Here is a 13,405-nt window from a genome sequence, read left to right as displayed (position 1 = left end):
GGCCGTCTATTCCAGCGTGTGTTCTTTCTTCGTTGCTTCTGCCTGACACAGGGATGAAATGCCCAGTGCATTTCACAGGGATGAAATGCCCGCAGTCATCTGAGACCACGAGGCAACACACTGATGGCAGCAGGAGAAAAAGAAGAAACCTGGATCCCAGATAGTAACATGGAGCTCTGGGCCAGACTCACGATGTCTAACTCAGGTATCATGGTGAATCCCAACAGCCCGGTTTTCATGCACAGACAGGACCTGGGTATCCTAGTTAATATTTTACACTTGGGGAATAATCATCTATTTTGGGAAGGTATTAATGGAAGAAGCAGGCCTTGCTGGTCTGTTTGTTTCAAGAGATGTTTTAAGAGTTTGGAGTTCTGTCTCAAAATGCCACTGGCTTGAAAAGTGTTTATTTTTCTTAATTTGGTTGATATTCTATTTGAAGGAAGAAAGTGGAAATAGGGATCTAGCATTCATCCTGTCCAGGCGGCTCTGGGAGTGAAACAGGGAGGTGACGCTAGGATAGAGGTTGGGAGATACGGAGCGGACGCTCCGGGAAACACCAGCTTTGCCCAGAGTCCTACACTAAGATGCTGTGTTCCTGAAACAAATAATGCTCAGTGACTACTTCTTACTTGATACTTCTAAGCAAGTTCTAGCTCTCCTAATGAAGGAGATTATTTTCTAGTCTAGATATTTATAATCAATTCCACATATGAAGTTTTTACTATGTAAATGCACCTTGCTAACCACTGTCCATGGACAGAATTCAGCCCAATTCCAGAAGATATGTTTCTGTTATTAGCTCCATTTTGCAAAGGAGAACACTGAGGCTCAGAGTTATTAAGCACCTTTCCTGAGGCCCTGGAGCTGTCAAGTGGTAGAAGGGACAACACAGGATTCAAACCTATGCCTGACTAGTTCCAAAGCCCACACCTGTCTGGGCTCTACCTCCCTGCCTCAAGGAATGACACACTTTAGGTCCTGAGCAGAGGTCAGAATGTGGCATCTATGAAATAATTCATGTATGGGCTTCTCCTCTCTTAAACTCTGTTAAACAGGTCACCTATTCTTCTGAGTCCTCAGTACAGTGAAGAAAATTTCAGAAGTCTCTCCCCAGTTAAGTCTCTGACCAACGTACACCAGCCTTTCTTCCCAATGGCCTTCACTCCTGCCTGATGACACCTTTTGCTAACCAGGAGAGATTTTACAGAAAGCACAGATCAGAGGCCAATCATGTCACTGACTGTCTCCTAATTGGCCTCCAAGTTTCCTTTTCAAAGGCTAGTTTTTAATCCCAGAAGTCATGTTTGACTTCAAGACTCCTCTCATGGCTTCTCTCACACACATTTCTCGATAGGTCCACTCTCTGAACTAGAAAATTTATTCTAATTCTTCCAATGTAACAATCAGGCTTGCTTACCAGTATTGAAGCACTAGAATTTGGAAGGGAAAAGAAGGAATAATAAAGGATGACACAATTTCTTTTAATGGAGTAATTTTAAAAAGTAAATCTGGGCAGCGCCTGTGGCTCAAGGAGTAGGGCACCAGTCCCATATGCCGGAGGTAGCGGGTTCAAACCCAGCCCTGGCCAAAAACCACACACACACAAAAAAAAGTAAATCAATATCTCTAGAGTATGCTTTACAAATGATAACAGGACATTTGACCCACAAACAAAGCGAACTGATAGATTAAAAACCAGCTTATTTAATTTTAAAAATCAATAGAACACAGACTGTTGTTAGCTGTTGTGTTAAAAATCCCAATGCAGTTTGTTTGGAAGCAGGAGAAGAGGAAGAGTGGGGGAAATATTAGACTTAAAACATCTGTTTCCTCATTTAACCAAAACCCTTACTATCACCTCCAAATCTCTAGTAGCCCCAGGCTACATGTGCCCAGCCCCCCAGCCTACCCACTGAGCACCCAGAAATCCCCCCACCTAAAGGCCTTGGCCCTCACCATTCCCCCTGCCTGGAAGGCCCCTTCCCCATGTGTTGGTCTGGCTTGCTCCATGCTTCACCTCAGCAGTTGCTCCAATGTTACCCTTTCAGAGAAGCTAAAACATCCATCCCATCTCAAGTACCAGCTTCTGCCCATTCTGTGTCCCTTCACTTTCCTTTACTTTTTATATGTAGATCTCTATGAAAGTTTTGAGACAGACTATTAAGGTCCTTTACTTCACTTCCAAGAAAAACAGTGGAAGTATCCTTTCCGGTTCACCCAGGCAAGTTTCAATTTGCCCTTGGCTTATTGGTGTTGCTGGGAGGGCTTCAAATGTAAAATGTGGATTTTACATATTTTTATTTTTGTGTATCTTAAATCTTTTGTAATGACCCACATATTGGCTCTTACCACTGCCTGACTTTGCACATTTCTATTCATATATGTGCTTGCTGTCTACCCAGCACAACATAACTCCATGTAAGCAGGAATTCCATCATTTCAGTGTTCTGCTGTTTCTCAGAAGCCTAGAACACAGCCTGCCATGTAGTGGGCCCTTAACAAATAAACGGATTGAATACCCATGATCACTCCTTATGACATAAGTAATGTTATCTATCCCCTTTAAACAGAGGAATTGAGCCTCTGAGAGGTTAGGTTGTCTCAGTGAAGAGTTAGAGCTGGAATTAAATCCTTGTTTGTCTAAACAAAAAAGCCAGGGTTTACTATACATTCTGTTGTGCAAAAGAAGAAAAAAATGACATAATGTTGGCTCTGCGCCTGTAGCTCAGTGGCTAGGGCGCCAGCCACATATACCGAGGCTGGTGGGTTTGAATCCAGCCCAGGCCTGCCAAACAACAATGACAACTACAACAACAACAAAAAAAAATAGCTGGGCATTGTGCTGGGCGCCTATAGTCCCCACTACTTGGGAGGCTGAGGCAAGAGAATCACTTAAGCCTAAGAGTTAGAGGTTGCTGTGAACTGTGATGCCACAGCACTCCACCCAGGGCAACATAGTGAGGCTCTGTCTCAAAAAAAAAAAAAAAAAGACATAATGTCAGTCTTTTCACCCTGTTACCATATTTCCCCCATAGAGCAGTCTTGCGAGGGGGTCCTAGTGGCCCCCACCTGCAGGAAAAATGGGCTCATCTTACAAGTGTGAAACCCAGGCAGCAGGGACAAAGCTTTTGTGGGGCATGGAACTTGTACAGTTTGAGGGCTCCTTTAAAAATATTAATACAAACCACAAATGTGAAATTAGACTCAGGGTCCAGGACAGGTCTCACGTGAGGGACCTTCCTTAACCCCCCTTCAGTTCCCTGGGGAGTGGGCTGGTGCCCGTCAGGCAGCATTGTGGCTGTCCTGAGCCAGGAGCAGGGGTCGCAGGTGGAAAGGAGTTCTCAGAGCCCTTGCTCGGCTGTTAGCTCTAAATGGAGCCCCATAACCTTCCTGCCTCAATTTCCCCCTTCGAAGTGGAATCAATATGCGGGGACATTAGGAGTGAGGGGCTCTCCTCAGTGACTCTCAGGGTCTTCTGAGCCTGGCTTTGATTCAGCTCTGCCAGGAACTAGCTACGACTTTGGAAAGTCCCAACTTCTTCATCTGAAAAACCATGAGGGTGGTTTGCGTTCATCCCCAGCGTTCTGTCCTGACTCTGAGTTTCCCCCCCACCCCCGTTCATCCAAACACACCCCTAGAGTTGAGGCTCAGCCGCCTGCACAGGTTGGGTCTGTTGGAAGAGGTTAGCGGCTGGGGGCTGGAAGGAGAAAACTGGGGTGCTGGCCTTAGTGGGTGAGAACTGCTCTTTTCCTTTCTTGTTTACAGTGTGGGGGGCGGTAATCTGCCCTCAGCCAGTCAGCCTTGGAAGGAGAGGGGCAGCGGCCCAAAGACCCAGGGCAGTTCCCCAGGCACGTCCTTTCCCTGCCTGGAGCTGCGGGTGAGGCCTCCGAGGCAACCTGGCTTTAGCGGAGGAAGCCGGGGCGCGTCAGTGCCCTCGGCTGCCGCCCGGAAAGGCTGAGCGAGTGGCCCGGGGCAGGAGTCACTCCCGGCGCTGGGGGACGCGGGCAGCCCCGCGGGCGCGCTCACCTTGCGGCCGTTCACGTAGAAGAGCAGCGCGGGCCCCGGCTCCATGCTGGCGGGTCCGGGCTCCACGCTGGCGGGTCGGCGGCGGGGACCAGGACCGGTGAAGACCCGGCCGGGCAGCACCGACCGGCCGCGGGGGCGGCGCCTGCGCAGCCGCGAGTCCAGCCCGCCCGCCCCGACCGAGGAGTCCCGAGGAAGCCCAGAGTTGCCGAGCTCTTCGCCAGGAAAACTCCTCCGCGGCGCTGGGGCGTGCGGGCGCCGTGCGGTCTTTCCCACCTATGTTAACGCGCGTTTTGAGTCTGGCTCCGCAGTCCCTCCCTCTCACCTGCAGGAGAGGTGACAGCGAATGGTTTCGCAATGTAATTACTTCTACATTTTTAGAAGTAATTAAAGTTTATTTTTAAAATCAAGAGCTACCTAAGCTCGGCGCTTGTGGATCAAGCGGCTAAGGCGTCAGCCACATACACCTGAGCTGGCGGGTTCGAATCCAGCCTGGGCCCGCCAAACGACAATGCCGGCTGCAACCAAAAAATAGCTGGGCGTTGTGGCAGGTGCCTGTAGTCCCAGCTACTTGGGAGGCGGAGGCAGGAGAATCGCTTGAGCCCAGGAGTTGGAAGTTGCTGTGAGCTGTGTGAGGCCACAGCACTCTACCCAGGGCGACAGCTTGAGGCTCTGTCTCAAAAAAAAAAAAAGCTACCTTGATACAGGCATTTCTTCTTCTTTTTTGGGGGGGGGTGGGGGCTGGGGGCTGGGTTTGAACCCGCCACCCCCGGTATATGTGGCTGGCGCTTTGCTCCTTTGAGCCACAGGTGCCGCCCAGAGCTACTTTGATATAGAAACAAGCTTTTAAAATACCTTTCATCACTATTTGTAGGTTATGTGGCAAAAACCAATAGAGATATTAAACATCTTGAAAAACTTAAAAAAAAAAAATCTTGGAAAATACTACAAAACATAAAAATAAAAATCAGCTGTAAGACCACAACCTGGAATTTACTGCTGTTAACTTCTGGGATCTGTCTCTACCTTTTGGAAATCTGCACTATAACACCTATAAAAAAATTCCAATGGAATTAAACCAGTTATTTTCCAGACTCCATGGTAACAGACTTAGAATATTTTCCCTTGTCATTTCATTATGTAAACACAAAGTTTTGTTGTGAGATTTCCCAAAATTTGTACATAAAAGTGAACAACACACCTAGCATCCATCTACCCCTTACTATACTTTAAGGATTCAACAGTTTGCCATATTCTCTCATTTTTCTGCATATTTTTTAACTAACCTCAGACACATTACAGCAATCTCCTCATTATCCAGCACCCAGGGACTGGTAGGTTCCAAATAAATTTAGTTTCCAGTTGCTTGAGCATTACTGTCGAAAATAGGCCTAATTCTATACCCCATTCTGTACCATACCATAAATTCTGTATTAAAGTGATATTAATACTGACATACACTAATTAAAAGCAAATTAAGACAAAGACAAACTTCACTTACTGTAACATGGTTTTACTGTATTAGGAGTAAAATATCTTTGTAAATGTAGTGTTCAATTTTGTTAAATGGCAGTCAGGTAACATACATTAACATTTAAAACTGTTACAGCTTTACTAGGGCATGGTTTGTAATAACAGCAGTAACAAAAAAAGAGCAACCAACAGGACCATAAGTACAAGATAGTTCATTTGAAGGCAACCTAGAGTGAAAATAATTTTTATCAAGCTGGCAACAGAGAAAACAGAGATATTTGATTTTAGAACAAGTATTTCATATTTACATGGAAGCCACAGGAGTGCTGCATCAAGCCAGTCAAGTGCGAGTTGCTTAAACGTCATCCGTTGCTTGAGTTCTCGGTAATGAGGAGTTTACTGTATTTTACTCCTAAATACTTCAGTACATATTAAACACACACGTTTTCTTACTCAGCCACAATGCCATTGCTCTAAAATGTCTTTTACACCTGATTTTGTTGAATCAAACAGGGCTGCTCAATGTATCTGTTATGTGTTCTCTTCAGTCTCTCTGACTCTACAAGATTCCTCATCCACTCCCCCCTTTCTAATGCTAGTAACATGTCAAAGAAGAAACCAGGCCGGTCGCCCTATTGAAATGAACCACATTTTGAATGTGGCTGATTACTTCTCCTAGGTGTTACTTGTTCTTCTGTCCAATTTATTTCCTATACACTAAATATTGGATAAAAAGCCTTGGTTAAATTCAGGGTCATTTTTTTGAGGGGGAGAGGGGGACAATACTTCACAGGTGGTGCCATGAAGTTTGATTGTCTCATTCTTAATGATAAGATTGATCGGTGGGTTCAGTATCCCTTCATAATTTTCTCCAACAATATCTCACCTAATGGTTTCACATCCATTGTTGAGCACTGAGCAGTAATTTCATTAAGGTGCTGCGATTTTTCTTTCTAATTCTATCACTTCTAATGCACTCATCAACTGGTATACTTTTGACTACAACTCCATTCTTCAGTTGAGCTATTGACTATGCATAAATTAAATTCATACCAGAAAGGCAAAATAAATTTGTATTACTTTCCCTTAAATTATAAATTTTCAGAGAATTGAGTTACTTCCAGTAATATCCAATGTTTTGGTTTCTCCCCCCCCTTTCTTAATCACTATGAATTTATGTCTTTTCCTATGTGTTTTCATCAGTTGTAATCATCATTCTTAAAGTCTTCTTATCTTAGGCCAATGGAAGCAACTTCAAATTGGAACCTGTGTCCTTTTGATATGCTTGCATAAGTTTTTGAGAATTTTCTTATTTTCTGGCACAATAAATTGCCCTAGGCTCACGTTGTCTATATCCTATCCCAGACTATTTCCTTAAAATGGGCAGTAAGCATTTAGAAACCACAATCTGTATGCTAGAGATGCTAAGTATCAATGAGTTGTCATTGTTTTTAGACATTTTCAGTGGGTAGCACTAGGAAATACAAAATTTTTAAAAGGGGGTGAAAAAAGGCATAAATTCACCCTGATATTTCTAATATAAATTTAAGATTGCAGAAGTTTTTAAAAAAATCTTCTTGGATTTACAATTGCATCCCTTTCCTCTATGGCTACAATCTATGGTTCTAAAACTGTAACATAATTGCTTTATCCCGTCCATAGATTTATCTCACACACAATACTATAGTAATAATAAGACTAGCAAGCGAAAGATTGCTTTGCAATTTTTTTACTCCTTAAAAATTAAAAAATTGGCCTTTTGCCTCGTTGCACTCCTGAAAGCAAGATGGGACACCAGCATCTCTACTGGAGCCACCCGCGAAAATTCGGCCAGGGTTCTCGCTCTTGCGGCGTCTGCTCAAACCTGCATGGTCCTATCCGGAAGTAGGGCCTCAATATGTGCCGCCAGTGCTTCCGTCCGTACGCCAAGGACATCGGGTTCACTAAGTTGGATTAAGTAATCTTCCTTGAATGGATTATCCAGGGGGTCGCAATGAAAGAAACCATGCTAACTCAATACATACACAGATGGCCAATACATGTACATAAAACAAAGTTTTAAAAAAACAAAAAAAAATTGCATTCTTTTGAAGATATAAATTTAAAAATACTCTTCCTAAGGTCAAGTATTTCTGTTTTCTCTGTCACCAGCTTTATAAAAAATATTTTCATTTTAGGTTGCTTTCAAATAAACTATCCTGTATTCAAGGTTATGTTGGTTGCTCTTTTTTGTTACTGCTGTTATTACAAACCATGCCATAGGAAAATTTTTTTATTTCTGCAAGAGGAATTTTGGTATACTTCCTAAAAGTAGGATTGCAGGATCAATACATATGATAAATGCATATGTAATTGTATTGAATATTGTCAAAATCTTTTCTTATTTCATTTTGCATTCTTTTAGCAACACATAGATACCAGCTGGGGCAAGCATGTATACATTAGTGAAGAGTCTGAGATTATTAGACCCGAGAAACGTGGAGGAGACCTGAAGGAGCCACTGTTAATATTTCAGGAGCTAGGAAAAAGGCTTCCAGAAATCAGAACTCAGATCTTTAAGAAAGGGGAACAGCAAAGATAGTGCTGATACCTCAAAGGCCTGAAAAAGCCTCCTTGAAAAGGTAGGCCTTTAGCCTCTGATGAAAGAGCACAACCCACCTGGTGCGGTCACCTTCAAAGAAACATAGTGAGGCTGGTTCTAGAAGTGCTAAAACCCACTGGTACCTTAGCCTAAGGTAAAGTGCTATTACTGTGATGTTCTGACAGAAAGAGCAAGCAAACAGGAAGGAGCAAGTCCCCTTTCCCTCTGAATTGTCCATCCTCTTCTAGTGCCCCCTATTGACAGGAGCTAAAAAGAAGTCAGGTAGCAAAAAGAAACGTGATTACCAGTCCCAGCATCATACAGTAATGTACACAGAAGTGGGCTCAGAGTTAACAACTGGCATGCATTAAACAGGGGGGGTTTGTTCTATGAGAAGAATGCTTTGGTGTTAGCAAATCCATGTTGTGCATCCCATTGACACATTTTTGTGCTTGTTACTAACCTGTTGTGTCTTCACTTCAAATCCATACTTCTCTATTCCACTTTAAGGCCAGGACTACACAAACCAACTTTCTTCTTTGCCAGGCTTCCCTTTAGTCTCTACGGATAGAGAGGGTGTTAGAGAGAAACCGGAAGTACAGAAGAGAAAGAAGTGCTTTGTTCCTGTCAGCACCGCCACAGAATGGTTCACGCTGGCAGCAACAATTTCAGTGGAATTTCAGTACCAACAACTGGCTCCATCTTCTCAGCCCACTCTCATCATACCCCTTACAGGAAACCGGCACCAGAAGTTAGTTGCAGTGTTCCGGGTCCTGAAATTCTTCCTCCAAGGCTTTGCATTTCGGTTAGTTCACACTTGCCCTTCGTTCCCTCAGCCCCAGAGGTGGTGGGTGCTTCCTGTAGTTACTTCCTCTGTGATACTCCAGGGGTCCCTTCTACCTTTCTAATTCTTGTTTCACTTTTCTACCATATGGTTAACTGTTGCATGACCGGAGACGCGAACGAACAGCAGCTTTGCCATGGGTGTAAACTCACTCCTGTAATTAAGTCAAGAAACTGATTACATGAGATGAGATGGCGTGTAGCGAAGATCTTTATTTAGGGGTTTGATTTTATACCTTTCTAGTCACGTACACACTTAATCTATTATCTATTAGTTTCACCATTACCTCAATTTACCTATCTGAAATCAATTAAAAAGGAAATATCCTGTTACCACATCAACACAATCACTTTTGTAGTAAACATCTTCTTCTACACACTGACTAATCTCTGGGCAGGTGTGTAAAAAAAATCATAAAGAAGAAAGTAGCCACAGGGGAACAGAGTTAATGGAAGAATATCTTCAAGCATTCACTCAGTTTATTCAGTATAATGACTGTGTCTTTTCCTCAGGGCAGAGCACCTATAGACCTCTGACAATATGTTGTTAACATACATCAACCCTCTGGCCCTTATCTCTGAGGAAGGGCCGCATGCTCTTTGATCTCAGGCTTCATAGGGTGCACAGCTTCAAAGAATGGCTTGTGGAATTTTAACTCCAGGGAAGCCAACTCCACCTGTGTCCCAGGGAGGCCCAGCTCCCTTAAGCCTCTGGAAGAAAAGCAAGTCATTTTAAATTCACATTGAGCTCACTTTGTGTGCTTGATGTAGGATATGTTTATTTCTAAATCCTATCCTACAGTTAACCATTAATTATTGTGACTTCTGTGTCATGATTGGACACTGTTATAATCAATATCAATGCCAAAAGTTGTCTGTAAAAATTCAACACCCACTCATAATTTTTCAAAAAAGCACTCAAGCTGAGTGTGGTGACTCATGCCTTTAATTTCAGCTTTGGGAGGCTGAGGCAGGAAGATGGCTTGAGGACATGAGTTGGAAACCAGCTTGAACAACATAAGCGATACCTCATCTCTTAAAATTAAATTAAAAATAGGCATCATAGCAGACACCTGCAGACCTAACTACTAAGGAGGCTGATGCTGAAAAATCATTTGCACCCAAGAGTTTGAGGTTACAGTAAACTATAATCACACCATTGCCCTGCAGGCTGGGTGACAGAGTGAGACCTCGAAAATAAAAAGGAAACACACACACGCAAAAGTACTCAAATAATAGTTGACAGATTACACTTTAATGTAATTACAACTATTTGTAATTAAAGCCACCATCTTCTTTAATGAGTTAAAACTAGAGATGTTCCCAGAAAAAATCAGGAATAAGAGGATACTCACTATTTAACATTTTACTTAACAGCCATGTGGTAAGCGAAAGCAGTAAGAGGCACAAAAATTGAAAAAGAGGTAAGAAAGAGGGTGGTGTGCAGGAGACACGTCTGGAAAAAAGGACTACGAGCAGACAGTTTAGTAATTAACATACAGAAATCAATAATCTTTATATATGCAACCAGAAATTAGAAGACAGAATTAAAGAGAAGACCTCATTTATGCTAAGAAAAAGGATACAAAGTATCTAGTCATAAATTTATCCAGAAATGTGCAAAACTTATTTATATGAAAAAAACTTTGAAACTCTTAGTCTCCATAATTTAAAGCATATTTGGCATTAAAAAACACAGACTAGAAGACAGCAAAAAAATCAAAAACGAATTGAAGTGCACATGGAAATATAATCTTAAAAGGTAGTATTTCAAAACAGTAGTGGATGCGACTGTAGTCCCAGCTACTTGGGAGGCTGAGGCAAGAGAATCGCTTGAGCCCAAGAGTTTGAGGTTGCTGTGAGCTGTGATGGCAACAAAATGAGACTCTGTCTCACAAAAAAAAAGTAGTGAAAAATAGGGCTTTTCGTTGATAGTCATTTGGACAAAAAAGGTAAAAATTGCATTCATGCTTCATACTATATGATAAACTCCACATGAATCAGAAATTTAACTACAAAACTCTTAGAAGTGATCAAGGAATACAGCAGCGTTTCAGGTTACAAACAACATCCATAAATCAGTAGCCTTTATATATACCAACAATAGTCAAGCTGAAAAAACAGTTAAGGACTCTATTCCATTCACAGTAGTGCCAAAGAAGATGAAATATTTGGGAATTTACCTAACAAAGGACGTGAAAGATCTCTGTAAAGACAATTATGAAACTCTAAGAAAAGAAATAGCTGAAAATGTTAACAAATGGAAAAACATACCATGCTCATGGCTGGGAAGAATCAACATTGTTAAAATGTCCATATTACCCAAAGCAATATACAATTTTAAAGCAATTCCTATTAAAGCTCCACTGTCATACTTTATAGATCTTGAAAAAATAATACTTCGTTTTATATGGAGTCAGAAAAAACCTCAAATAGCCAAGACATTACTCAGAAATAAAAGCAAAGCAGGAGGAATCATGCTACTGGACCTCAGACTATACTATAAATCAATAGTGATCAAAACAACATGGTACTGGCACAAAAACAGAGAGGTAGATGTATGGAACAGAATAGAGAACCAAGAGATGAACCCAGCTACTTACCATTATTTGATCTTTGACAAGCCAATTAAAAACATTCAGTGGGGAAAAGATTCCCTATTTAACAAATGGTGCTGGGTGAACTGACTGCCGACTTGTAGAAGACTGAAACTGGTCCCACACCTTTCACCATTAACTAAGATAGACTCTCACTGGATTAAAGATTTAAACTTAAGACATGAAACTATAAAAATACTAGAAGATTGTGCAGGGAAAACTCTTGAAGAAATTGGTCTGGGCGAGTATTTTATGAGGAGGACCCCCCGGGCAATTGAAGCAGCTTCAAAAATACACTACTGGGACCCGATCAAAGTAAAAAGCCAAGAACACAGTAAGGAAAGCAAGCAGACAGCCCTCAGAATGGGAGAAGATATTTGCAGGTTATGTCTCTGACAAAGGTTTAATAACCAGAATCCACAGAGAACTCAAACTGAAAAGAACAAGTGATCTCATCGCAGGCTGGGCATGGGACTTGAAGAGAAACTTCTTTGAAGAAGAAAGGCGCACAGCCTACACACATATGAAAAAATGTTCATCATCCTTAATCAAATGCAAATCAAAACTACTTTGAGATATCATCTAACTCCAGTAAGATTAGCCCAGAGAAATGCAATCAAAAATGCAAATCAAAACTACTTTGAGATATCATCTAACTCCAGTAAGATTAGCCCATATCACAAAATCCCAAGACCAGAGATGTTGGCGTGGATGTGGAGAAAAGGGAACACTACTACACTCCTGGTGGGAATGCAAATTAATACATTCCTTTTGGAAAGATGTTTGGAGAACACTTAAGAGATCTAAAAATGGATCTGCCATTCAATCCTATAATTCCTCTACTAGGTATATACCCAGAAGACCAAAAATCACATCATAACAAAGATATTTGTACCAGAATGTTTATTGCAGCCCAATTCACAATTGCTAAGTCATGGAAAAAGCCCAGGTGCCCATCAATCCACGAATGGATCAATAAATTGTGGTATATGTACACCATGGAACATTATGCAGCTTTAAAGAAAGATGGAGACTTTACCTCTTTCATGTTTACATGGATGGAGCTGGACCATATTCTTCTTAGTAAAGTATCTCAAGAATGGAAGAAAAGGTATCCAATGTACTCAGCCCTACTATGAAACTAATTTATGGCTTTCATAGGAAAACTATAACCCAGTTATAACCTAAGAATATGGGGAAGAGGAAGAGGTAGCGGAGGGAGGGGGGAGGCTGGACAGAGGGAGGGTGATTGGTGGGGTTACACCTGCGGTGCATCTTACAAGGGTACATGTGAAACTTAGTGAATGCAGAATATGACTGTCTTAACACAATAACTAAGAAAATGCCAGGAATGCTATGTTAACCAGTGGGATGAAAATGTGTTGAACTGTTTATAAAACCAGTGTAATGTCCCATGATTGCATTAATATACACAGCTATGATCTAATACTAATTAAAAAAAAAAAAAAGAAATGCCAATTTCTGGGACACCCCCCCTTCAGTGGTCAGATACTGTGTAAGAAAACTTTTTCATCCAAGCAGAATAGAGTTTGACTAATCATTTGAAATGACAAACTGTGTACTGACCTCAGATATGAATAGGATTTATTACTTATTACTAGAATAGTAAGTGATCTCTTTAGTTATAAAAACCAAATTCAAAAGAGCCTAAAAGATTTATCCCCTCCCCCAAGTGATCAGATCACATATAATGACAATGATACACAGGCTGATACCTAACAAGTATTTCTGAAAGTAGAGAATGAAGGGGAGAGAAAACTGGCCAGGGCAGGACGCAAACTTTTAAAACCTTTTAGACGTTCACATATACTGAATGGTTTAAAAAAACAAAACAAAATAAAACAAGATAGCCTGGTATACAAGA

At 41.7% G+C, this 13,405-nt stretch overlaps 1 protein-coding gene and 1 pseudogene across 3 annotated transcripts in view; one reads left to right on the top strand and one right to left on the bottom strand.

Annotated features, from left to right (window-relative positions):
* The window catches only part of LOC128589610 (aldehyde oxidase), a 70,748-nt gene extending 66,230 nt beyond the window's left edge, over window positions 1-4,518 (bottom strand). The window contains exons 1-2 of one of the 3 annotated variants that reach the window (XM_053596295.1): window positions 4,444-4,515; window positions 4,030-4,351 (exon numbers count right to left, since the gene is read on the bottom strand). In XM_053596295.1, the coding sequence (XP_053452270.1) occupies window positions 4,030-4,074 (45 nt within the window). In that variant the 5' untranslated portion in view covers window positions 4,075-4,351; window positions 4,444-4,515. Of the gene's footprint in view, window positions 1-4,029 lie in introns of all 3 variants that reach the window. The other 2 variants (XM_053596296.1, XM_053596297.1) reach the window with 2 other exon arrangements.
* Window positions 4,519-7,285: 2,767 nt separating this feature from the next.
* LOC128589609 (40S ribosomal protein S29-like) lies at window positions 7,286-7,456 on the top strand (annotated as a pseudogene).
* Window positions 7,457-13,405: the final 5,949 nt, after the last annotated feature.

This window comes from Nycticebus coucang, chromosome 7 (genome assembly GCF_027406575.1).
Source record: "Nycticebus coucang isolate mNycCou1 chromosome 7, mNycCou1.pri, whole genome shotgun sequence".
In the NCBI taxonomy this organism is placed as follows: domain Eukaryota; kingdom Metazoa; phylum Chordata; class Mammalia; order Primates; family Lorisidae; genus Nycticebus; species Nycticebus coucang.
The sequence above is the reverse complement of the archived record's forward strand: the minus strand, read 5'-3'. Positions and strand labels throughout refer to the sequence as shown.